Source organism: Aethalodelphis obliquidens, unplaced genomic scaffold (genome assembly GCF_003676395.1).
Source record: "Aethalodelphis obliquidens isolate GAN/ISIS:26980383/991018 unplaced genomic scaffold, ASM367639v1 scaffold5, whole genome shotgun sequence".
In the NCBI taxonomy this organism is placed as follows: domain Eukaryota; kingdom Metazoa; phylum Chordata; class Mammalia; order Artiodactyla; family Delphinidae; genus Aethalodelphis; species Aethalodelphis obliquidens.
In genome coordinates this window covers 36,649,919-36,677,266 of record NW_020837949.1, presented here as the reverse complement: position 1 = coordinate 36,677,266, position 27,348 = coordinate 36,649,919, and the positions used below count along the sequence as shown (strand labels likewise).

Here is a 27,348-nt window from a genome sequence, read left to right as displayed (position 1 = left end):
AACCAAACCTCTACATTTCTGCTTAAAGATTTCAAGGAGATCTTTATGTTTAGATTAATGCCCAATTAACACTCTCAGAAAATCGAACAATAAATTGTTTGGTTAAGAAAACAGTTCACTAGAACTTCCCTGGCAGTACAGCGGTTAAGACTCCGAGCTTCTAATGCAAGGGGCGTGCGTTTGATCCCTGGTCGGAGAACTAAGATTCCACATGCCGTGCAGATCAGCCAAAAAAAACAAAACGGTTCACAACTTGGGGGAGTAATGGTCATCAAATTCACCCAGGAAGACGTGCGACTTTCATAACCAGAAGGGTTCTCACCAGCCTCCATCCACCAACCTTCTCTTTCTGGCACACACACAGGGGACACGAATGGGGGTGGAAAGAAATACACATGTGTAACTGGCAGCTTCCCAAAGCCTCCCATGCGAATGTCATGCTTTCCCTCTTCCTCCCCAGCTGAGAAGCAGCCATGTTTAGTTCATTACAGAGTGACAGACGCCTGTTTCTGGATTTAGCGGCTTTCCTTCTTCGATAGGGATACAAATGTGATCACTGACTGATGCAACCTGAGTCTTGAACCTCTCTGCAGTACCAAGGATGGGGCTAAAAATAAAGGTGTGGGTTTGGTCCCACTTACAAGTCTTCCTTCCTGGTTGAAGTGAACAGCTCTAAGCCAAGTTCCCAGTGATAAGTCATCAGGTGCCATGGACCATGGTTTTTGGCAATTCAGACAAGATTATCTCTTATCCTACCATGTCTTTCTCTGTCACCAATAGATTGCAAGCAAAACTATAAAATCCAGCATGCTTTGTTACTGCCATACTTCAAAGGTGCCTACAAAATCAGATTTTTTATGAAGACCGCTGTACACCTGTCAAAGACAAGATGGTGGGCCTCCCTGGTGGCGCAGTGGTTGAGAGTCCGCCTACCGATGCAGGGGACACGGGCTCGTGCCCCAGTCCAGGAAGATTCCACATGCCGCGGAGCGGCTGGGCCCGTGAGCCATGGCCGCTGAGCCTGCGCGTCTGAAGCCTGCGTCTGGAGCCTGCGCGTCCGGAGCCTGTGCTCCGCAGCGGGAGAGGCCACAACAGTGAGAGGCCCGCGTACCGCAAAAAAAAAAAAAAAAAAAAAAAAAGACAAGATGGTATTCTCCGTAGACTCCTTTCCACCCAACCAACCACCCACCTTCCTGTCCCAGTTGTTTCTCCAACTGGTCATCTCTCAAGAAATACAAAGATGAGATGGAACGAGAAGGACCATAGAGGCCTCAGGCGGTAAAGGACACATACCAAGTTGAATGTATTGACCTGGCCTCGAAGGTGGTGACAGTGGGGAGGGGCAACGGGTCTTCCTGCCCAGGTCACTGAGGTCACTGAGGCTGCTCTGATTAATGAGGGAAAGCAGAGGGAAGCCACCAAGTGGTTTTCATAATGCAGTTCCTCCTGCCTTGGAGAAATTCCTCCTGAATTTCGGCAACAGGTTTTCTGTCAGACTTCATTTCTAATATTATCAATGTTTGCCTCTTTGCGTACGTTTATTGATCTTTCCGCGGGAAGTAATGCAGGCTATATTAGGGGAAGGGAGCCTAATGTTATCTTAAGCTGGAATCCCTTACTTAAAATCACATAGTTTTCAGGAGTACAGTGGTATAACTTTAAGAATTCTAAATTTGACCTTGGGGTTCCTAAGAGTTGTTACACATTTACTACACACACACACACACACACACACACACACACACACACGCAGTTTGTATGCACAAATATATTGCTCTGGATATCTGAGCATTTTCCCATTTGTGGATGTGTATATACACCTATATGCTGTTTGAGGGATATATAAATTTTGCTTATTGAAATATTATTTGTGGTTTCTGTTTTTCAACGTTCTGTTGAGGAAATCTCACAAACATGCATAATCTGGCATGAGACATTTGCTTGGGAGAGAACTGTCACGGAAATAGAAATAACTTATGCCTTAACCAGGCAATGCACTAATAGGAAGCAAGAAAAGACCATAAAATCTAGTTTCCTACCAACTCCACATGGACAGCTAATATTTCTTATTTTACAGTCCCCATACCCATATTAATAAAGTGCTTCAAGATGACTGAGCTTTGAAAATTTAGGACCTGTCACTTTAAAACTTAGACAAGCTGACTACATTATCAGTCAATACAATTAATAAAGTGGATCACTTCAGTCATCACACGCAAACCAAATGACTCTCTAATCATGCTCTTTAGTCTAGAACTTCTCTCTTTTGCTCCAGAGTGATATCCTATTCCTGTCTATGCAGATATCGCCACCTGACTGTTTGATGAGTATGGACAACTCTAGGCCATCACAAACTCTTAATCTTACACCATAAACCTTCCCCACCTACAAAAACGTCTCTGTCGTTGAACAGCACTTATGTTTACCCAGTTGTTCAAGCTGGAAACCAGGAAGACACTAAACTGCTTCCTTTCCCTAACTCCTCACATCCAGTTACTGTTGTTTCCATCTCCTAAACATCTTAGATTATCCACATTTCACCATGCAGGATGGCTCACCGGGTTCAGGTACTTATCTCTCACCTCATCTACCGCAATAATCTCTCTTAGACCATTTTTATGCCACCCGTGTCATCCAAAAGCAACAATATGTGTGAATATTGCTCATAGCTCCAACCAAAAGGAATTCTTAAAAAAAGAATTTGCTGGTAATCATTATAGTCTAACAATTCTTATCTGTGCATTAATTACATCTTCTCCGTATGCTACACATTAACCACATCTTCTCTATAATGCTACACATTTTATGTAGTTTCAATCACTGTCTGTATTTCCTTTGATTTATTTTGTCACTTGACACTACATACCTGGAATGTATTTCAGAAATAGCATTATTTATGGAATTATTCCCTTTCTTGACTATAAATACCCTGCTGTGCTGATAATCAGAAGTGATTAAAGTATTCCTGTATTAGAATTGATGTTGTTTCACAGACAACATGGCAAGGAATAACTCTGTGCATGAAGTGTTGTGTCCCTATTGATTTTTTTTTCATGTAAACTTTGAGGGGTGGGATTACTGACTCAAACGCCTCCTAATGACTGTCATGTTAGGCAATACAGAATAGTGGCTAAGGGAGCAGGCTCAGTCTAAAACTTTTTGGGTTCCAGTCCTAGTTCCACCATTTCTGTGTGACCTCAGACAAGTTACCTAACCTCTCTATGACTCAGTTTCCTGTAAAATATGAGTGATAACTGAACCTTTCCTCATGGAGCTGTCATGAGGATTAGACAGAGAACACATGACAAGCTCTCAGAACTATGCTTGGCAAATAGACAGTGCTCCACAAAGGCTATTAAATACATACATTCATTTCCAAAAGTATCACATTAATATTCAATACAACCAGCAGGGTAACGCATATCAGTTTTACTGCAACTTTGTCACCAAAAGGCATTAACACTATTTTAGGTGATTCTTATTTACTTAGTAGATATCCAGTGTATCTTAGCACACATTTTTTTAAATGCCAGAAAGTAAAACAGTTGTTCCTTAAGTACATTTAAATTGCTTAAATAAAAATAGGCTTGAGGAACTTTACTTTATTCTTTAATATTATATATACTCTGACCAAATAAGCTTACCAGTTTAGATTTTTAAGAAAACAAGTTACATGAGCTGCCTTGTTTCTTCTACTAGTGGTCAACAATATGTAAAAGGGTAGAAAAGAATGGTGCTGGTAACCCTACAATTGGCAAACTCATTAGATCTGTTATATTTATTCTTCTGCTATAGTGGCCAGAGATCACTGTCAAAGGAAATTATATAGAAAAATCCAAAATTGGTCTTTAGGCAGTTGATCCCAGCCCTTGTCAAAAAGATCCTAGTAGAAAGACACATGTAATGTTAAAGAGACAATTTATACAATGTATCTGATGGCTTTGTATACTTGTTCCACTGTAAATGAGAAATATTATATAAAAAGACAGATTTTGACTTATATTGAAAGAAAAAAGTATGATTAAAGTTTAAGCTAAAATAAACACAAATATATATTTGTCAAAAAGCAACAACATCATGAATGAACTTAACTAGAAACCCAACAAGGTCTAAGTTCCAGTCCTTCCTGTTTCACAAATGCGGTATCTAGAGCAGTGCTTTTCAAACTATGGGTCAGGACCCATTAATGAGTCATTACGTTAATGACAACTTTTTTTTTTTAAGTTTATAAATAAATTTATTTTATTGAGGTATAATTGACATACATTATATTAGCTTCAGGTATTACAACATAATGATTTGATATTTGTATATATATTTTTAAATGAAAAAGAATAGAACATCAAAGAAAGTATGAGCAAATATTGTTTCACTTATATGTGTGTGGGGTGGTGTTGGTGGTGTCAGGAAATAAAATGTATTTCCTATTATGGATGACAGTTAAACAAGATTAAAAGCCACTGATCTAGAGTACAGGCATATCTCATTTTATTGTGCTTCCCACTTACTGCATTTTTTAAAATTTATTTATTTATTTATTTATTTTACAAATTGAAGGCTTGCAGCCACCCTGCAATGATGGTTTGCATTTTTTTTTTTAGCAATAAGGTATTTTTAAATTAAGGTATGTACATTGTTTTTTAAACATAACGCTATTGCATTCTCAATAGACTACAGTATAGTGTAAACATAACTTTTATATGCACTAGGAAACCAAAAAATTTGTGTGACTTGGTTTATGTGATAATTCGCTTTATTGTAATGGTCTGGAACCGAACGCACAACATCTCCAAGGTATGCCTGTAAGTCACTTAACTTCTGTGAAGTTGTTTCCTCATGTCTTAAATGGAAGTTATCATTCTACTTCAGAGAGCAGACCCAAATGAAATAATTTCACAACATTTTTTTACCTATAAAACATTGTATTAATATGGTAAGGTTATAGCATCTTGGTTGGGTTTCCTTAGAGTTTAACGTTTCTCTGTTATATATGCTAACAGCATAAAGTCACTATGCTAGAAATTTGGACATACTGTAAGAAATTCTGAAAATGTAGTCTCCTAAGAAATGGAGCTAGAGACAGGAAAGCCTTAAGTTTCTTGAAATTTTTATTAACTCCTTTGTAGTACTTACCATACAGCCTCTGGGGAAAAAACAAGACTAAAGAAGAAAGGCAGCATCTTTGTGTTACTGTGGGGCCTCATGAAAGAATCATCACTTAGGAGAATGACCAAAAGGGGGAAACGTTTATAGGCTATTCCCACAGGAGGCCAGATCAAGAACGTCAGCTGCCATCCCACTGTCTGCACAGCCCTTCAATGGTACTTTACTTGTAGGTATAAATCACTCCTCTTTGCTTCTCACTGAAAGTTTAGAATCCTGTGCCAGGCTCTAAATGCCACAAACAATTCCAGGCAGCACATCTTTATCTAGCTACACATGTTATCTGCACACATCACAGTACCACAAATAGGAAACATTTTAAGGCTGCTAGCTAACAAACTGAAAACAGCTAAGAGGAAAGGTACACTCCCTCATAACTCTCCCACACAGGCTACCATTAAAGCACGCTTCTGAAGGAAAAGACATTCTAAAGATCCTGTGTAAATAAGAGACGGTACCTCTCCCCCTAAAAATAGAAGGGGCTTTAAAAAGGAACAGAATTCCTACTTGGATGAGTTCAAAAAGCACTTCAGGATAAATGGAGGACAGGAATGTTTGTGGGTACTCAGTGATACTGGTACTATAATAATTCATTTTTTAAATGACATCCATGACCTTCAGATCAGCTTGTTCTGCGTTTTGTTTCTTGTAAGCCTCATGGATTTTTTGCAGTGATCAATCCAGCCCATATTCCCCCTCTAAGCTTAACTGGATTCACACATGTAAAACAACTGGCTGGATGTAGAGGAGCAGTTTGCAGCTCAGTAAGGCTACTGGCTCACCTGGGAATGCTGCATGAATGCCTGCTGAGCAAATGAATGTAGAAACAGATCTGCAATGGTCCTAACTTTCTCTGTGACTAATTCCCACCACTTTAAGGGAGGGGACAGGGGGGTATGACAGATGAGGACAGGCAGAAGGCAGACAGTGGGCGTGAGGTAAGTTGTGAAGAGGTGATCAAGAATGCTTTAGTCATTGCCCACGGAGTTCCTGCTGGACAATCAAACAGACCAAAAAAGCAAGCAACCATCACCTTGGTTCTGGCAGCTTGCCAGGTAGTTTGCTTACCTGTGATCTTAGTTGAAAACCATGTGGGATGTGTCACAGCAAAAGTGTCTTTCTCATAACAATCTTGACACAATAGAAATGTCTTTCTTACCAAAGGACACACTTGTTTGGAAGAGCTCTACAGAATCAGTACTGGGAAGGATCTTGGATATCATTTGACCATGATGTTGAGACCCTAAAAAGTTAAGTGACTTACCTAAGGTCACACAGCTGGCAGCATTGTCTAGACTAAGACCAAAAGCTAAACAGAATCTCCCAAGATAAAATATGCCTATCATTGTGCCTACTAACATGTTTTTAAAGAGACAAGGTTCCCTATCACTCAGGACTCTAGCTTTATCACTATACCTGTCTAATTCCTTAGAACACTTAGGTATATGACTATGTACACATTGTTTTAAGACTATTCATCAGTTAAATGGAGGAGATAGTGCCCACACATCAGGTTTGAAAAGGAATTTCTATCTCTGGTACACCTTACTACAGGTATGAAATTTAAGTCATTTTATCCATGTTTACAATGTGTTGCTTGAAACTGAAACACTAATATATAAAGACACATAATTATCTCATACATAATTGATGGTAGATAAGAAGTATATTAGAAATATACAATTTGCATGGAAACTTCAGGCACTCAAAGTCACAAAGACCAATTTATTTCAAAGAATAAGGAAAGTGAATTACTACTACACCTGATATCAACCAAACATTTGTGCCCATAAAACATCTTTTCCTTAGTATTTATAAAAAAATAGACAAGAAAAGCACATACACTAACCAAGTTTATAAAAATAAATAAATCAACAACAACTTGCAGCATAGGCAGCTACAAATAGTGCTCTCCGTGGTGAGAAATAAAGTACACACATAAGAATCCTAGCAAAATTTTCACCACACACACACACACACACACACACACCCCTAACAGATGGATTCTAAAAAACAGCTAAGCATTTCATAAGCCAAATGCTCAAAAATTAATAATAAAAGATGGTTAACATTCCATGTTATGTGTGATATTGTATAAATGAGCACAACAGACAACCCCCGCCCCACCGCTTTCGCCGCTCATCTCACTCAACCTTTTTCCAAATGTGTGCTCATCCTTCCGCCTCCCCTACTCTGCAACCAAATCACAGCCACCCAAAGGCGAGGTGTCTGCTGCAGCCCAAAACACTTGAGTGATAACATCCAGTTTGCCATTCCAGGAAATCCCAGAGTATGTTTTAATCCTCTGCCCACAGCTTGCAAAGAAAGGTGAGAGAAGAACTAATCGATACCAGCACCCCAGCTGTGACCTGGCGCATAAAGAAATCAAGAAAGTAAATCCCATCCATAATCTGTATAATTTAACACTTGGAAGAAAGCAACATCTGGGATCAACTCCAAGCGGGACTGTGTTGCTGGACGTGTCTGTGCTTCCTGCACTGTGTGATAACCCGGTGACAAGGGAACACTCCAGGTCCTCACCAGTTCAGCAAAGGCAATGTATTTTCCTAGCCAGGGGTAATCTACTCCAAAAAAGGGGTGAGTGAAGGGAAGGAAACATCTACTCCTTGCCAGTAGAGTGCCTGGCAAAGGCTCCCCTTACACTTCAAAGAGAGGGAAAGGTGGAATCCCTCCCCAAAGGTGGGTCCTGGACAAACTATTGTCTTGCTAGCCAGTCAAAATCCATAATGAAAGCTAATGTAATATACAGGAATGACTTTGTTTAAACCTTTCAGGGGACTCCAAAGTCCTATCCCCAGGCGAAGTTGGAAAAAAAAAAAAAATTCCCTGTAACTATGACTCCCTGGAAAGGCTTTCCAGATTTTTTAAATTACAGGAAAATGAAAAAAATAATTACAGGAAAATGAATTTAGAACATAAGCAGATACCTACACATCATCTAAATCACTAGATCTATACCCAATTTTAAAAACAAAAAGTACACCAATCAGCAGGACGGGGCATTATAGGAAATAGAGATTGTTAGTAAAAATCCATAATGCTTTCTCTCTGTTAAACCTTCTGCGAGGTTATAATTGCATTTGGCTGCTGCAGGCTTGTCAGAGAGCCTGGCTTAATAGTCGCAACCTAAAAGGAGTAACTGCCAAGGGGCGACTCAGCTGAAATCAAACAACAAAAACGGGAACTGTAATCGGCCTGAAATGGAAGGAGGGAAAGGAAGGGAGACTCCTGTATTCATCAGTCAACATTAATGTCCTTTGTTGTTCACCTTTGCACAGAAGAGCGAGCGCTACCCTGCTCCTTTTCCTCCGAACACCAGTGTCTGGGTAGTCCTTTCCTAAGAGCTGTCTCCTTGCCTCGAAGACCCAAGCTTTCCGATTCCCTCTCCCCATTAACACTCCACAGCTGTCCTCCACCACCCCACCCCCCAACCGGGCTCACCCCGGGCAGAGAGGGTGGTCAGAAGTAAAAACATTGCTGAAATACCCGTTCCCCTCCAAAGACCAAAGAGCAGAGCTGCGCAGATGTTGAAATTTACCAATTTCCCCCCGCCCCTCAACACACTCGGTAACCCGGGATGGAAGGGAGGAGGGAGGCTCGGGCCGGACTCTGTCAGAGCGGCTCTTTTGAGGACGGTGCCACATTCCGCTCTCCGGGAATGTTGAAGGGAGGCAGAGGGAAGGTTTTGCGCCTCCCTTCTGTTTTGGGGATGTTCTCTCTACGCGACTGTTGTTGCCTCCCTTTCCACCCTGGGAAATCGTCACAGCCCTTGCAGTCTTTGGGGAAAAAGGAGAAGGAGGGAGCGGAATGCCGTTCGCCCTCCTCTTCCAACTTGACATACACACGCCCCGTCGCCACTCCGAACTCCGCAGGCAGAGCCCGCAGCAGGCGGACTGGCGGCGCGCTCCCCTCAGCCGTCCGAGCGCTCCCTCCGGGAGCCGGTGCCTGGAGCGCCCATCCGGCGTTAAAGCGCGAGACCCCGGCGCGCACCCCTCTGCCCGGAGCTGGCTGGGCAAAGCCCCGAACCCGCAGCGCGATGCTAGGATTAGGCATTTCCAGCCGGGTGGAGAGAGAGGGGCGCGGGGGCAAGGACGCGAAATACGCACACGCTCCGGCCAGAGCGGAATAAAAGTTCGCCCAGCTGAGACTCACCCACGCCGTATTTCTCGTGCTCCGTAGGTATCCACATGGCTAGAGACGGGTCCGGGGTCTTCGCGCTTTGGAATCCCCGCGCCCCTTCTTCCGACTCACAACAATGCACAGCTCCCGAGTAGCGGCTGCAGCGCTGGAGCCCGGCGGCTCCGCGCGGGCTGCAGGCGCTGGGCAAGGTCTGCGCTGGAGGCTCCCGAGCCCGGCGTTGACACCGCGCGGCCGAGGCTGCGCCACCCGCCGCTCTCCCGGCGGTAGCTATTCACACTCCTCCGACGCGCTCCCGGGAACCCGGAGGCGCAGTCATTGTTCTGATTCACTGAACTAAGAGAACACGCCGGGGCACTCTCGGGCGCACCCCCTCCCGCCAGCGCCTCTTCCAGCCCTCCCTGCCTAGCGCCCCCGCAGCACCCTGGGAATTGTAGTTCTGGGCCACTCCGTCCCGGAAGGAGGAGGGGAATTAGCGGCTGGGGACGGGGATACGCTCCGCTCGCCACGTCCTATTGGCCCAGATAGTGACGGCGCGGCGTGGGAGTGGAGGAGACGCCGCGTCGATGGGGAGTTCATTTCCAATCGCGTTTCCATTGGTTCCGCGCCTGTCCGCAGCCCTCCCTTTTTTTTCCTCAGCCGTGTAATGGCTGCTCCCAAGACACAGGGGGCTGCTACCCAAGGAGAGGAGGACGGTGATGGCAACCGTGGCGGAACTGGGGGTGTCAGTTATGAGGGTGAGTACGGTGCCTCTGAGGTGTCTTCCTTTCGCTCCGACCTGGAGTGCTGCTGACTGCTGGGCGGACCCTAGCTCTAAGGCCACCTGAGCACGAGGGAACCTCGGGCAGGGCCCAGCGGGATGGCGTGGGGTCGGAGGAGGCTAGTTGTTGGGGGCTGTCTGGGAGGGAAGAGAAAATGGGATGCCATAGCCTCCGCAGCCGGGGAAGTTCCCTGGGCGTCTGTCCCACATTTGGAGCTCCCACCTTTGCGCTCGCTGCTGAGTGGGCGTGGGTCATGTCACGTTCGTGCGTGGGTTATTGTAACTCTGGGATTAGCCACTCTCTTTTCTCGCCAGTACCCTACCCCTGCCTTGGTTTGCTTGGTTTGGCCTCGGGAGATAGGTTTTATTTTGATTCGGGTGGATTTCCAGTTGCAGACTGGTTGGTCGCTGCTATCCACTCTACAGATTTTCTCAACTGCTGGCTGGAGTAGCCTCTGAAGGGAAAGTGTGTGTGGCTCTCACAGTTTACCCCCTCGCTCTTTGACTGCCCCGGGCGTTCTCCAGGATTGAATGTGGAGCCTGGGAGATCTTCCAGACTGGGTCCTCAGAACGAGAGGAAGGGAAGTGGTAATTTGCAGTCATGGTTCCAGAGAAAATCATCACAGCTACTTCGGCTTCACTTGACTTTCAAGTTGTCTTCTGATCCAATATGGAGAGCAAAAATCACACTTTGAAAGCTGCAGGGGGATTTTCTTTAGAATTCCTAGTCCCATTCTTTTACCTTTAGTCTGTCTATCCCCATCCCACTCTCTTCTTTTTTGATTTGTTCATGTAACACAGCTACTTGTCTTTTTCTAATGGACATGGTTTGGGGCTTAAATTTGGTTCTCCGTCCTTGTTGGGTTTTATAAAAATTTCTTTCTTTGTTTTTGCTTTCATGGTTAAATTGACATTTAGTCTTAAGTTTTTGTCTTAGCACAGAGATTTCTTCCCACTTCTTATCAATGGAACCCTTAGCTTTGAAATTATTTCAGTACCTCTACCAAAGAAATCTTTGGCTAAGCTCCATACTTAAATATTGTGTTATATTCACACCTTAAACAGTTCATTTTCGGGTTGGCCATATAGTCAACTCTTATCTTGTAGTAACATGCTAAAGGTTTTCCATATTCTCAAAGTACCAGAGGGCTACCAGTTTAACATTTGAAGGTGAAATCTTTGGTGAATTTATCTCACAGATTAACTCATAAAAAAGAAAATTGGGTATGCCTTTCAAAAACATTGTATAACTTTTAAATGTCATTAGTTACTTTAAAATTATAAAACTTTTCATCATAATCAGTTCAAACCATTCAGAGATGTGTGAGGTAAAAAACTGAAAGTTCCTGCACCACACTCAGTCCCACTCCCAAAGTAACAACTTTTGGGGGTTTGGTGTGTGCTTTTTCTAATAAATTTTATATATGACACACATCTGTATGGTTTTGAGTTTTTTTTAATAAAAAGTGATCATTCTATGTAAGCTTAAAGATCTGCCACCGTCTTTCTCCCAGTGTTCTACTATAGACAGCCTTCCCTATCAGTATATTTGTTAATTCTTTTTAAGGACTGTGCCCATAGTGTTCCATAATATGGACGTCCCATACTTTAACCATTCCTCTGTTAATGAACATGTAGGGTAGCTTTAGTTTTTCAGTGATGTAGTGAACAGCTTTATATACATATCCTTGTCCACCGGGTGTGTATTTCTTGAGGAATTTGGTCAAAGGTGACACATGTTTAAAATTGTGATGTCAGATTTTCCTCTGAACGCGTGTGTGTAGAGATTCCTACCAGTAATAATATGAGTGTCCTTCTCTCCATATCATTACCAAACTGTGATGACCAGTATTAATTCAGGATCAGTGTTTAGATGACTATTAGATGGAATTAACTGATAGAAAGCATAATTTTAGGTTGCAGTTTGCTGTCAACAGAAGTATTGAGCAGTGAATTTGCTGTATCTGTAACAAAAATTTCCTCACTCTGGTTCAGAACTGCCCATCAGTGATTAGTGAGAATCAGTATTCTCAGTAATTGGTAGCAATCAATGGGAGAGCTTAATGGCTGATTTTTATGTCATTCTTACAAGGTAAAGTTGTCATTAAAAATTCCCTTAATACATGTATACACTAATAAGTATAAAATGGATAACTAATAGGAACCTGCTATATAAAAAAATAAATTAAATTTTAAAATTAAAAAAAAATTCCCTTAATAACCTATGTATCATTCTGTGACTTTATCCACATTCTTTTCAAAGCCTGCAAAGTGTGATACAAATTTTGGGTGGAAATAATGATGTTAAAAGTATGCATATTCATATTTTTTGTTAAGCAGCCACTTCAGCTATCGAGTATGTCTTTCCCTGTAAAATCATTAATTTCTTGAAAACTGCCTCTTTTAAGAGGTTTCCCTCTAATTCTAATTAAAATGTCAATCTGTGTGTTCAATATTCTGGGACAGAAGGGACTAGGGAGTCTTTTTATAGAAATCTGTGCAATTCTACAAGATTTCTGCTAGAATGAGTCACTGGGCAGTATGCAGGCAGGTACACCTTCCCTGAGGTCTGTGTGCCAGACATCCTGAGGCTCCATCTTTCAGGGAAGCCCTTGCTTTCCAAACATTTGAACGGTAACTAGGATTTCATATTGTCCCCTAAAATTAAGAACATGTAATAGACTCAACATTTCTCACATTTGGGGATGTTACTGGGGAAATTTTTCTGATGGCAGTGATTTCGTCTGACAGTGTTAACCTGTGCTTCCATATTGTAGTATTCTGACAGTCTACTTTTTTCCCTACAAATGCATGTCCACTAGATGATGATCATGGTAATGCCTCTTTGGATTTATAAAGCTTTTCGTCTGGAGACCTTATTAATTCATTTGTGATGTCTCTAGAAGAAATGGGGATAGCAGGTGGCGTCAACTCCTCATTCTTGTATTTCCTATTTTAATAAATGGCGTCAAGCCTTTTATAGAAACCGAGGAAGCACCCTTGATTCCTATCTTGCCCTCAGGTCCTGAATTTGATCAGTTACCACACCTTATTTTCCTGTGCCTGAAAGAATCTTTTGAATCTGTTCTTTCTCTCCATCTCTTCAAGTAGCCACTATTCTGTTTCTAACCCTCACTGTTGCTGCTGAATTACCTGTGTCCCCACGCTCCAGACTGTACTCTTGGGGACCAAAACCGTGTCGTTTGTTTTTGTCTGCTTGACCCTGTTCTTGGCACCTCGTCAGTGTTTAATTAATGTTTGACCAGAACTGAATTCTAGCCTGGATGATTGCAAAACCTTCCTATTGATCTCACTGACTTTTTTTTTTTTTTTTGGCTGCACTGGGTCTTTTTTGCTGCGCGTGGGCTTTTCTCTAGTTGCGGCGACAGGGAGCCACTCTTCGTTGTGGTGCATGGGCCTCTCATTGCCGTGGCTTCTCACTGCGGAGCAGTGTCTCTAGGCACGCAGGCCTCAGTAATTGTGGCTCACGGGCTCTAGAGCGCAGGCTCAGCAGCCGTGGCACAGGGGCTTAGTTGCTCTGCCGCATGTGGGATCCTCCCAGACCAGGGCTCCAACCCGTGTCCCGTGCATTGGCAGGCGAACTCTTAACCTCTGCACCACCAGGGAAACCCTGATTTCACTGACTCTTGATTTTCCCTTTCTTAATCCACCTTCCCAAACTCAAATGTATTCATGGATCTTCGCTTCAAATCTTCGGTGTAACTCTAACGTGTTACATTTAGGTTCCAATCTACTTTTCCAGCCTCATGTTCAGTCACCCTGCTTTACTCCCAAATCTCCATTATCACACTTACACCATATCACACTGTAGTTATTTGTTGGCAGTTTTGTCTGCACCAGTAGACTGAACTTCTTGAGGGCGAGAGTTGTCTTATTTTAGTTTTGTACATCCAGTGCCTATCAGAACTGTGTGTAGTAAACAGTCTATAACAATTTAATGGTTAGAATCTTTGAAATTTATCCAAAGTACTTGAATGACTGCTATTTTTAAACAGAGGAATTGAAGTAGAATAAAAAACTGAGTAGATGTTGTGTGCTTGTGAAAGTTATGCATACCAACGTGTACTTGTGAAAGTTACGCATACCAACTGGAAAATTCAGAATGTCATCATGAAGTATCAACTTTGTCAGAGATAATCATAGTTAGCATTTAAGCATAGTTTTTCAGTCTTTTTTTAAGTGAAGTGTTAGTGTTTACATAATGATTAAATATTTAAGAGAATACTTCAAATCTGTCCTTTATAACCTTGAACCCATAACTGAGTAAACTGCTACAGAGACCTTGAAATCTGTCTTCCATCATCTGTGTGGCTCTTAGCTAGTTTTCCACGGGTTGTCATCTCACTTCCAGCATTAAGGCTTAAGTCCAGCCTTGTATATTTGGCATGACAGTGGAAAGAGGACTAGACCCTATCTTGGAAAAACTGTATTTAAATTTCAATTCTGATTTTTAGTAGCCGTATAATGTAGATTTATTACATATCTGCTACATTTATGAAAATATAGCTATAATATCTACCTTGCAGAGTTACTATGATTATTGCATTGAATTATACATTTAGGAAAGCCCAACATATTTCCTTTTATAAAGTTGGAACTCAGTAAATATCAGTTGCATTCAGTATAAAGATATGCCTACTTGAACTGTAAAACTGCCTGCTCTGATTAACTTAGAAGCTATCTAAATTGCGGTGTAACCAAGGGGAAGCTTAAGAATGTGGTGGTGATAACTGCTTAGGCTGCCCTTGCATTCCTAGGGGTTGTCAGGGTGTCTGTTGGTGCTCTGTACTGGTATTGCAACTATGTGCTCTGAAGGCCTTTTATATTATCTTCTATACCCTTTCTCACCCCTGCCAAGAACTGCCCTCTCATACCCAGCTCCCAGCTCTTCACACATACACCCACATTCAGAGTCAGCAAGAAGCTTAGATAATCTTACATACTCAGATGGCCTTGCAAGGTACAGGCCAGAGGGTGTCAAGGAAGAAAAAGAATTATAGATACTAGGTTTGGTGTAAGGTTCTGAAGGGGCCTACTTCAGAACACCCTTTTGTTTTCCTTTAAAACATACATGGGACCCAGCTTGCAGGATATTAAGAGAAGATATTATAAAAGAGGTATTATAACAATGATGATACTGATGGTAGCTAACATTTGTAGAGCAGTAACTGTGCCAAGTACTGTTTCAAATGCTTTTAGAGATCATTCTGTCTTAACATCCCTGAGATAGATACTCATATTATCCCCTTTTTATTTAATACAAATGAGAAAACTGGTGCAAAGAGCAACTTGCACAAGGCCACACAGTAACTGAAAGAGAACTTTTAACCCAATTACGACTATAAAGATGTCACATAGTAACTAAATTCCATTGAATGAGGTCTGAAACATACTTTCCTTAAACATAACTTTGTTCTAAAGTTGATGTTACTATAGAAAGATAATATGGTATGAAAAAAGAGGTCAGGACAACTTAGGATCACATCCTGGTTACTCACCAGCCACAGGCAAGTTAAGCAACCTCTGAACCTTAGTTTCACATCTGTGAAATGGGTAATAATCATATCTGTCTTGCTGGAATGTTGAATTGAGTAGTGGGATCATAATTATAGTACCTAGTCTTCAATAAATGGTGACTTTTACTTCAGTCATAGGTTTAGGGACATCTTTGGCATGTGTGCCAGAGGTGATACAGGTGATGGTTTTGAGTGCTACAATCTTAACGTGTCTTTTCCATTTTAAGGCCAGGTTTCTGTTACAGGATTTGGTAGGTACTTGTAGTATCAGACACTGAGTTTACATACACTTCTAATTGTATTGACATAGATCTTGCGTTCATGCAGAAGAATAGCACTGTCCTCCACAGCACGTTCTCATACACGTCCCATCTTGAAAAACTGAAGATGATATTGACCAGATTGATGTAATAAAAATCATACTTTCTTCTAAATGTAAATCCATGAGTATATAGAAATAAGAAGTACACCTAAACTGCCCTTCCAGTGATGGAATTTTTAAATACTTCTATTAGTTGTTCATGGAAAACTTTACCATAGAGTTAGGATTCCGTTTTGCTGTGATTTATTTAATAAACTTATGAGACTGAATGGATTGGCATTTCACTGACAGTTCCTTGAAGAACTGCCATCTCTTGCTGAAATAAGTGTGTTCTACTGACTTCATTGACCCAAAGGTGAGCAGGACAGTGAGTGGTGATGGATTTGACTGATCAGTCTTCTGCCTTTCTTTACATCTCAACCAATGGTCTTTGTGAGCAGTGTCGTTATTTGTAAGGTAGCCAACTGGGACTGGGTGTTGTCTTTAGCTCTAGGCCTCAAGTAGTTTCTGGAATTAAACAGGACTTAAACCTTTGCTCGATTGTGGGGGTGGAGGGAGGTTGGGAGGGGTGTTCAACAAAAAGTGGTAGAATATTTTAAGTGACATAAGCTGATGTGGGATACTTTGGGGCTTTCTTTATGTGTAATATATTTAAATTCATCAATACATTGAGTTAAAATGTATGGAAGGAAAACCTGGATTAAGAGTCAGAAATCTGGGTTCTTAGGCTGCTGCTTTGTGGCAGTGTGAATTTCGGCAAAATCCTTTAACCCCGCTGAGCCTCAGTCTCATAAAAATGCTGCAGGTAAGTACCTTGCTGATATTACTGGGAGGTTGAGTGAGACACTGTATATGAAAGCACTCTGTAAACTTTGATACACTATGAAAATGTAGGGATGAATGATGCTGATGAAGGTCTGTCACAAGAGGCAGTGGTGAGTCTTTGGAATTGGACAAACTGGATTCCAAAGTAGCTGTCGGTTAAAACCTGTGTAACCTTGAGCAAGTCAGGTGACCTCACTATTATTATCATCACAACTGCTGCTACTACTACAATAATCTGGAGATATGACTTTAAAATGATTGCAGACTAATTAACATTAGAGTTTGAATCAAGACATATCCCTGATTTTATAATATACCCTTTGAGGACAGGGACTGTCACATATAGCTTTGGATCACCTCATCTTCTGGGACAGTGCCATGCTGTGTTGGCATTTGGTGTTGGTTGAGTGGTGACTGTGGATGGGCTCCGTGTTGGGTGCTGTATGGGGCACAAATGAAGAAGAACCCCTGGCCTTATCCTTGGGGACTTTTCAGTGTAATTGGTGGGGCTCCACATTCATATTTTACCAGAGCTAACTGGAGAGTCCTTTCTGTTTCCATACTACACTCTGGGAAGAACTGGATACATTTGAATCTGCAATTTGTATTCATTGACTGAGGAGCTGAGCAGAGTAAAGCTTTTAAATGTGGTTATTTTTAAAAGAAAGGAAATGCATGCTCATCTCCTGGTTTCCCTAACACTGTCCTTATTTTGTGTTTTTTCTAAACTGAAAGATGATTACAGAGTAATTACAAGTAATTACAGAGGCCCTGCCTTTAACAATTTTTTTTTTAGTGTTTTTATTCAAAAACTTAAGATTTGTTTCTTAAGAGAAAGACTTCGGAATTGTCATTGTGGTTATTGATTTAACACAATCTTTCTGTTATGTAACAGGCTGCTATTCACCAGTAATAGCCAATTAGAAAGGAAAATATCTTGTACCACAAATCGTAATTACCATTTTAAAGCAATTAATAGCAGGAACTGTTGCTGAACAGTAACATAACATCAATCAGGCTGTCTTTGCTAAAGCACCATACAACTAATTTCCACAAATGGAGGAGGGGAGAGGAAGTTCAGTGAAAAGGAGTCTGAAAGCTTATTGGACTTGCTTACAAACTAGTTGATGGATGGCTTTTGAAAGCTTTATAAATATGCACCCACATGAAGGAAAGTAATGCTGATAATCTACAGGGACTTTGAGTTATTTTTCCAACATCAATGATCATAGACTATATTGTTTAGTGGAAAACCCACTGGACAAGGAGTTAAAAGACCTGGATTTTAATCCCACTTCTGCTTCTGACTGGCTGTGTGATTTTAGAGAAGTTATTTGCACTTGTATTTAAAATTTCCTGGTTTGTAAATGAGAGAATTCTTTATATTAGCATCCTTTCAACTGATATTCCAAACATCAATAAAAGAGAGAGAAGGTAGACTTACAGCTAGGGAGCCCAATTATACATATCCTAGAGTCTGTGTAGAAAGAAAGAATATATATCTGGATTTTTCCCTTAAGAATTAGTTACACATTAGTTGCACATGTGAATGTCACTAATCAGGTGTATCAAGTTAGAAAATTGGTGGAGAACCACTGGCAATAGATAACTTCTAGGGTCTCTTAATCCAAAAGATTATGGATAGATCATTATGATGCATCCCATCTTCCCCATCTCCTCTCCTTTCCATGTTTTAATAAACGATGCAAATCTGAAAGAGCTTTAATAGAACTGAGAATTAGTTCATTCAGAAAATTTTATTAAGCATCTGCTGTGTGCAAGCTTCTATATTTTAGATGCTACAGAATACAAAGATGAAAATAAGATAGGTCTTGCCATCCAGGATCTTATGGCCTAATAGGAAGATAGTAAGTGCATAAATAACAGTATTACAAAGTAGAAAGTGTAAGGATCATCAGAGTGATCAAGATGGAGTTGAGCAAGAAAGAGATTGTGCGCAACAGGTGGTACTAGGTCTTGAAGTTGAATAGGATTTGGACATGCTGAAATAAGGAAAAGCGTTATAGACCTAGGCAAAGGGAGGGAACAATAGAAAAACTAAGGGCATCTACAGCAGGTAACAAGTCAAATTCATTTTGCCTGGGGAAAATGTTAGGTAAATGGAAGCAATGAAAAGTTTGGACGGTTTGAAGCTAGATCATGTAGCCTCAGACGTTAGACCCTGACTCTGCAGACTTGAGGAAAGGGAATGACAAGATCAATGTTTAATCAGATAACAATGTCCTGAAGAGGGAAAGTTGAGTCAGGAGGCAGGGGTATTTGCCAAAGAAAAAGATAATGAAGACTCATACTAGGCTTTAATAATATGCCCTTGTTAATGAAGTCAGGTGATTAATCAGTCCTGTAAGGAAATTCCTGAGATTAGAGAAATATGCCAGGACAGAACAGGTTGTATATAAAGATTCTTTCTTTGATAGGTTGGGGTCTGCTTGGGCTCTGTCATAAGGAAGGCCCAGGGAGTACAGGCAGAGAACACCATATAGATGACAAAACAGGCAGCAGGGTACAGACAGGTGGAGAGATCTGGGAGCAGATAGTATTAAAGAAAACCAGAGCTGGACAGTAGTTAAAGTGGTAAAGAACAGAGTTTATTCATCAACAATTGCAATAGAAGGGAAGAGACCTCTGTATAGAATTGGGCTCAATTCCAGATTCAAGGAAAGGTGGAGATTTTTAGACAAGGAGAAGGTTGGGGAGGTTGGGTGATGGAAAATTACTAATAGGAAACATCAGGGGGATCCTGGTGTAACGGAGCAAAGGGTTCATGTGCCTGTGGTGCAGAAAGCCAAACTCTGACAGTGGGAGTTTGCAGCAAAGTCAGGATTTATTGCAGGACGCCAAGCAAGGGAGTGGGAGACAAGCCTCAATCCACTCCAATTTGGTCTTTGAGTTAGGGGGTTTTATTTAAAGGGAAAGAACAAAGAAGCTGGGGGTAATCATCATCTTGTGGCATTTCTGTGACATTCCTTTTTTTTTTTTTTTTTTTGCGGTACGCGGGCCTCTCACTGTTGTGGCCTCTCCTGTTGGGGAGCACAGGCTCCGAACGCGCAGGCTCAGCAGCCATGGCTCACGGGCCCAGCCGCTCCGCGGCATGTGGGATCTTCCTGGACCGGGGCACGAACCCGTGTCCCCTGCATCGGCAGGCAGACTCTCAACCACTGTGCCACCAGGGAAGCCCTCTGTGACATTTCTTAATCGTCATTTTGGGAGTTAGGATGTCTGGTTTACAATTCTCTGGCCATGTGGTCCATGGCTTGGGGGTCTGTTAGCTCATGCCCTGGAGAAATGACCTGAGTTTGTACATTAATGATGATATCAGCGACAGCAGTTTTAGTCATCTGATTCTGGTTGATTAGTGTTCAGTTAGCACAGGATTGAGGTCAGAGGGGGACAAGAAAGGGAATAAAGTTTCAGATAGAGAGGTTAATTATAAGCTCAGCAGGGCAACTCCATTTTAGGGGGACAGGGTTTCACTGTCTAAATAGACTCAACAAGGTTCTTGCTGCAGGCCGGCCCAAGTAATATCACCTGGAGGATAGTAGAGGCAGAAGAGCCCCATCAGAGATGGAGAGTGGGGGATTCTCTCCAAACTGATTTAGCAGGATTCTTGCTAAAACCTGGCTATGCAGGTCTAGCATGGCCTGATCCAGAAAAGGGTTCAGAGGATCCCGACTAAAGTTTGGTCAAGGAGAGCGCCTTTGTCATTAGCAGGAACACAACCACAGTAAACTGGACTTAAGAGACAGGATTCAAGTCAGTTCAAAAGCCTTAGAGAAACAAGTTTAGAGGAACATGGATTCTGAGTGAGGCATGGATTCTGGTTTATGGTATCAGGGCAGCAGGTTGAAGACTCATTTACTAGAAAAGGTATACAAGTTGAGGCTTGGTTCCAATAAATTAGTCACATGCCCCGTGACTAGCATCCCAGACCCAGATGGAGATGAAGCCAAGAAGACTGGGTTGGTATAGAGCCACTGGCTTGAGGTGGTCCCCTGCTGGAGCAGAGCCAAACTGCTGGTGAGCTTAGAGATCCCTGCGGATGCTGATTGGCAGTGTTAGCAGGGGCCTAGCTGCAGGCAACTCATTACAGTTGCCCATATGGCCACTGAACTCCTAACCCTGTGCTCATTAATCCTGAATAATCAGCCAGTTGTAATATAATTCTCAAGTATAGGGTGATAACACCCTTTCTTTTTCATGACCCCTAGACTACATGGGTATTTGATACCACAGAGAAAGATTCCTGTTCTTGATCTTTTTCCTTTTGAAACATCTTAGAGCTTATTGACAAAAGAGATTAAAGTATGTTAACTATTTCCCCCATTTGTAAGGTATGTTTAAGTATCAGTTGTTATAGTTGTTTCCATAAATAGAGCACAATTCTGTTTTCCTTTCATTACATGAGTCCCAGAGTACATCCAACCATATAGATTTACATGTTCTTAGAGTCTAAATGAATTTAAAATGAATAAAACCTTTAAGTAATGAACTGAAAAGAAATTCATTTCTTTGATATCATACTTTTGAGATACATTCACAGAAAATTGTGTTCTTGTTTTTGTTCATCTATGTGATGGAAGTAGGTAGGGCTAATGTAAATTTAATATCTATTTATGTTTTTAGGGACAATATTTCAGGACTCCATAGAATTCTACGACAGAAAAAGTATTAATACCGTTTTACACAAAGAAATTTTCATGTGCAAATACTGAGGTAAATAAAGCTACGTAGCATTCTTACTTCAGGACTTTTTAGTATGCAAATTTTTGTGACCATCCAAGAGATAAATATTACATTGCAGTTTCCCAAATATTTAACTACACTACCTTTTTCTCAAATAACACCTATTAACATTTAATGGGATGCTAGTGTTCTGTGGAATTTGATTTGGCAAATGCTAATCAGGGTCATCTTCCCTTAAACAGATCATATTTATTAAGAACTTAGACACACCCAACAGTTCCATCTGTAAACATCTTCAAGAAGAGATCATTCACCCTGTATCTATAATAATAACCATTGTCATTCATTTTATAGCTTTCCTGTTTTACTTCCAGCCCTTAGTGGGGAAAGAATGTAGGAGTATTAAGCCCAAGGTAAACACAACAAATATAACTATTTGTTCTGTCTCAGAGAGATGTGACATCCATCCTCTAAGTAGCATTTTTCCCCCTTTCAAAAGCTAGAATTTTTTTGAAAATGTTCAGGATAGCCTTGAAATAAATATTTGTATAAATAAAACCTACCACTTTAGCACAGTATGAGGACTCTTCAAATTGTCTTTTGTTTATTTTAGTGTCTCTTCCTTAGTACATTAGAATTAAGATTTGAATATTGAACGATAAAAAAAGGAAATTGTTCCCAAGTAACCAATTTCTGATCTGCTGTTCCAGAGCACTCAAGCCTGTGCTTCTTTTTAAAGCCAGGTAACCATAGCTATTTAATGCATTATTTAAGGTTATAAAATTTTAATTCACATTCTTCTATCAGCTTTCTTTGACTTCAAGAATGTAGGTTAGTTGCAATTTTTTTCTAATTGCCTGTGTTTGGCATCATTGTCAGAAATGTCAGTTTCTGAATTACTGTTTATTAATGAAATGATGAATCCAGGCATCTCTTTGATGTAAAATCCACAACTAGTGTGATATAGAGGAATTTTTTAGTGAAAGGTTTTTTAAACAGCTTAGAAATGATTCATGGGACCATTGTTATTCACGTCTAGTTAGCAGTATTCAGAGCCAACTGGCAAGTCTCCATTTCTTCAGGATTCTCACTGTTACATTAAATGTGGTTTCAAAGTAGACTGATTTAGGCAAGCAGCGTATAAGTGAAATAACTGGATTGCTCTCTTCATCTTCTCACGTTTTCTAAAAATTACGTTTGCTGATATCCTTTGTGACAATACATTAATGAATCCGATTCTGAATTCATCTTATAGATCGTTATCAAAAATTATGTTATTAATATTAGCTGACCGTTGGACCCTGCTGTGAAGTGCACACATACTTGTGGAAACTCATACACATTTTCATATACTTATGGGCAACATTTTTTAATGTTATATCCTTCATAAGTTACACTTCATAAATATTATAATCCTCATAAATATATAACCTCCTCCCTTTCTCTTTCTGGGTTAGTCATATTCGTATTTCAAATCTTAGCTTAAATGTCACTTTTTATGTGAAGCTATTGTTGAAACATAGTGTGAATTAGCTACACACTTCTTTGTAGCTTAATCATATTATACTATATAATTATCTAGGAGAATCCCATTACCTGCTTTGTGGAGAGAAAAATTTTAATTCTAATAGTTCCATTGATATATACTATGTTACTTTTCAAGGGCTGCCTGTAACAAATTACGCAAACGGGGTGGCTTAAAGCAGCAGAAGTTTGTTCTCTCACAGTTCTTAAGGCCAGAAGACGGAAATCAAGGTGTCAGCAGGGCCACACTCCCTCTTCTCTAGAGTAGAATCCCTTTCCTTGCCTCTTCCAGCTTCTGGTGGCGCCAGGCATTCCTTGACTTGTGGCAGCATAACTCTACCTCCATCTTCAACCTGTCTGAGAGGTTAGATAGGCTTCACGAGGGAGGTGAGACGTAAGCAGTGGTCTTTGCCAGGTGGGGTAGGTCTTCTTGATAGAGGATGCTGCATGAGGAAGGGCTTGGAGAACCTCTACACCTGCATACTATCAAAGCCTGAAATGATGTGGTAGAGTAGGAGACAAGGCTAAAGAGGGCACACAGGCTGTATTAAAAAGGAGCTTGTGGGCCATGCAGAAGAACTTGGGTTATGGCCTACATAACGGGGAGTGTTTTAGGCGGGTGAGAAACATGAATCAGATTTGCTGGATAGGAACAGCCTTGTGGCAGTTATAATGTGAAGATGAATACAGACTTCAGAGGCTCTTGTGAGAAAAGCACATTCCTTATGTAGTCCAAACTGGGTGCCAAGCTAAATAAGTCTCTCTAAAGTGTGTAAACCATGATGTAACCTTCCAGCTCAGAAACCAGATATAATTTCTCTGTGCCTATAGGAAAAATCCCAAAATGAAAGGATATCTTTATTCAGGACTCCTCATTGCCTGACCCCACTAATTTAATCTGCTGCTTCTCAGCCACAGAGATGGCTGTGAGTTTTCTTTTACTGCCTTGTTTGTAACCACACCTCAGGTGTGAGTCCCACAGTAGAAGAATAATCTAAGGGGCACAGATGGGAGAGTAAAGCCTGTTCATTGCGTGCTCACTTGACTTTGTCATGTGGAAATCTGCACTTTTAAATTTTATTTTCTAGATGACAGTGAATTTTTAAAGTTATGTTTTTCTTATTTCCAAGAAATTTTTTTTTCCAAGAAAAGTTGGTATTTTTTCCATAATTAAAAACGGCTATATACCCCTGCAATTCTGTATTTTGTTTTGATCCATGGCAAGTTTTACCAGATACTCCTAATTAAGCTCCAGATTTTATATAAACTTCTAAGAATTTTCAAACAAGATCTTACATCATTTGGGAGAGGGGGTGATTGTGTTTCTTTAAAATTGTGTGCATGCACATGTGTATATGTAAAAAAAAAAGTTGATTTGTTGTAAACATTTTAAAATGTTGATGTGTTAATTGGAGTGAAGTTTAGTCTGATTAACCAGAAAGGGGAAACGCTGCTTTATTGCTGTAATTTTTCTCTTATTGAAAACTTTTTACATACATATCTACTGCAAATCCTTAATTCTGATTTAGCACAACTGATAAATCCAAGGTCATCCTTTCAGAGGCATTTAATCCTCCACTGTAGTACCTCTTTTTAATGATAAACTGCATTTTTATGAGTAGCCCAGTTACTTCTGAAGACTCTGATGAATGCCATCTGGTCCTAATGATGGATTGCAACTTCTCAGATTGCTTTTTTTGTGTGCTTCCATCTCCATGTTCCCCTATTTTTTCCATTTTGATAATTTATTGTTGTAACAGATTACTTCATCGCCAATAAGTGTTCTTTACTGTTTTTCTTTAAATTTTCTTTAACATGAATGACATCTCCTTTCATTTCTGAAAGTAATCAGACATCAGCATGGTACTGTTTTATATCATGTATTAGAATCAAGTCACCCATAGGACTCACTAATTAAAGGAATCTTTCAGTTGATCATTATACAGCTTATCTTATATAGTCCTTCCTAATATCAAGTATATTTGCTGGAAATCAGTAATTTGGGGGAGGGGAGTCTAATCTACTATTTCAGAAACACAGACAAGATAGTAGTTTCCACTTCATTAGGAAAGATTGGTATCAATTTAAAATAGTCTGCTGTTTTCTCCAGCTAGTTCCCTTGGTAAAACCGGAGCAGTATCCAGGGACTGCCACCCCCTTCCACCGAAAAAAAGGTTTTTTTCCCCCTTAACTACAGTGATTTCAAAGCCTTTGTCCCATAAATGTCATATATTAAAGACTGGACAGATGATTTTAAAAGTGAATAATGAGATCTGGGGAATTGAGATTGGGAGTCAATATAATTAGAATTAAAGTCTCAGGGGAAGACAACATGAATTGCAGGAAAAAGGAACAAGGTATCAACGAGACAATAGAAGAAACCTTGTGAAATCAAGATGTGTTCATTTGGAGAATTAGAACAACTAGTCTGGAATAGTTTGTAGATTAACACTTAAATTCATGTAGGATAATGCTCTGAATTTTCAAGTGTTCCTCTGTAGTACCTGTTTTGAGTTGATTTGCCTTCTTTGAATTAATTTGAAAACCAGATTACAAATGAAATACTGAGAATTGAGGCCACTTCTCTGAAGTTGCTAGAAGTGTAGACATGTGTATGTGAACAAACAATAGCACAACTACTAGTTGATGATAATGTAAGTGCTGCAAGCAATGGGCAAGAGTTGAAACTGCATGCTGTCTGGGATGTCCTCTCCTCAAGATCCCCTTAAGTCCTGAATCTGAGTAATAATTTAATAGCAGTTTTGTCGTTAGAGCGGTTCTGAATCAACTGTTGTATACAGTGTCCAAAGCAAGAATCTAGGGATGCAGTTCTTACCCTGTCAACCTCACTACACTGCACTTTTGTCTGTCACTGGAGTACCTTATAATCTTGAGAGTGATGGCTGGTGGTTCCAAAAGCCTACAGTTACTTGGATAGTCCACTTCCATTATCCCTGCATAGTTTGAGAAATTTTGTCATCTTCTGACCAGTCTAACCCTAACTCGTATTCTCCCTGGCTAGAGTACCTTTTCCCTGCCTTTCTACTTTACAACCCCTACTCATTCCTCAAGAGTCAGTTTAGATGACACCTTCACCTTTTCTGTGAAATGTTCTTGTTGACTCCTTGTCTCCACCTGAAAGTTAACCCAGCATTTTCTGTTTTTTTAAAAAATATTTATTTATTTTATTTATTTTTTTGGCCACGTCAGGTCTTAGTTGCGGCGCACAGGATCTTCGTTGAGGTATGCAGGATCTTTCATTGCACCACGCAGTCTCTTCATTGCAGTGCTCAGGCTTCTCTCTAGTTGTGGCATGCAGGTTTTCTCTCTCTAGTTGTGGCGCATGGGCTTCAGGGCGCATAGGCTCTGTAGTTTGTGGCCCTCGGACTCTCTCGTTGATGTGCATGAGCTCAGTAGTTGTGGAGCACAGGCTTAGTTGCCCTGCAGCATGTGGGATCTTAGTTCCCTGACTAGGGATCAAACCCACATCCCCTGCATTGGAAGGCAGATTCTTTACCCCTGGACCACCAGGGAAGTCCCACATTTTCTCTTCTTAATGTTTTGTTTCCATCATCAGTTTCTCGTTTCAGCTGCCATTTTGGGATTGTGACCTCAATACACTTTGCTCCTGTATTTTTTTTTTTTTTGGCTGTGTTGGGTCTTCGTTTCTGTGCGAGGGCTTTCTCTAGTTGCGGCAAGAGGGGGCCACTCTTCATCGCGTTGTGCAGGCCTCTCACTATCGCAGCCTCTCTTGTTGCGGAGCATAGGCTCCAGACGCGCAGGCTCAGTAGTTGTGGCTCATGGGCTTAGTTGCTCCACGGCATGTGGGATCTTCCCAGACCAGGGCTCGAACCCGTGTCCCCTGCATTGGCAGGCAGATTCTCAACCACTGCGCCACCAGGGTGCTCCTGTATTTTATGTTCAGATGCTCAGTCAGTGATGCCAGCATTACTCCTCAGTTGACACTTGACACTTGGATGGGATTAGACATACGTCTGCTGTATATCCAGGGCTGAGGCACCCCTGGATTCATCTTCTTTCTCCTGCCTTTCATCTATTCGAAGCTACTGTCCTTGCAGAGCCAATACTACACTGACTGTCCTCCACAATCCTCCCCATATTTTCCGAGTCATATGGAAAGTCACAGTCCTTCAAGTCATATTTTCTGGAGCATGATTCCATGCTTGATCTCATTCTATCACTTCAACTACATTTAGAAAATAAGCAAGTTACTGAGCAAAAAGCACAAGTTACACAACTAGTTTTTAGCAAGCAGTGCTATCATTGGAACCCCTATATCTATTTACTCTTAGTGCATTATCATTGTACCGAACCACAAATTCTCTCATGCTATC

General features: G+C 40.9%; 2 protein-coding genes across 6 annotated transcripts in view; one reads left to right on the top strand and one right to left on the bottom strand.

Annotated features, from left to right (window-relative positions):
* DOCK4 (dedicator of cytokinesis 4) overlaps nt 1-9,747 on the bottom strand; it is a 480,421-nt gene extending 470,674 nt beyond the window's left edge. The window contains exon 1 of the mRNA XM_027102161.1: nt 9,337-9,747. Within this exon, the coding sequence (XP_026957962.1) occupies nt 9,337-9,373 (37 nt within the window). The 5' untranslated portion in view covers nt 9,374-9,747. The remainder of the gene's footprint in view (nt 1-9,336) is intronic.
* A 187-nt stretch (nt 9,748-9,934) lies between these two features.
* Nucleotides 9,935-27,348, top strand: part of ZNF277 (zinc finger protein 277) — a 130,987-nt gene continuing 113,573 nt past the window's right edge. For 3 of the 5 annotated variants that reach the window (XM_027102157.1, XM_027102159.1, XM_027102158.1), the window contains exon 1: nt 9,935-10,058. In XM_027102157.1, coding sequence (XP_026957958.1) covers nt 9,968-10,058 — 91 coding nt within the window. In that variant the 5' untranslated portion in view covers nt 9,935-9,967. The remainder of the gene's footprint in view (nt 10,059-27,348) is intronic. The other 2 variants (XM_027102156.1, XM_027102160.1) reach the window with 2 other exon arrangements.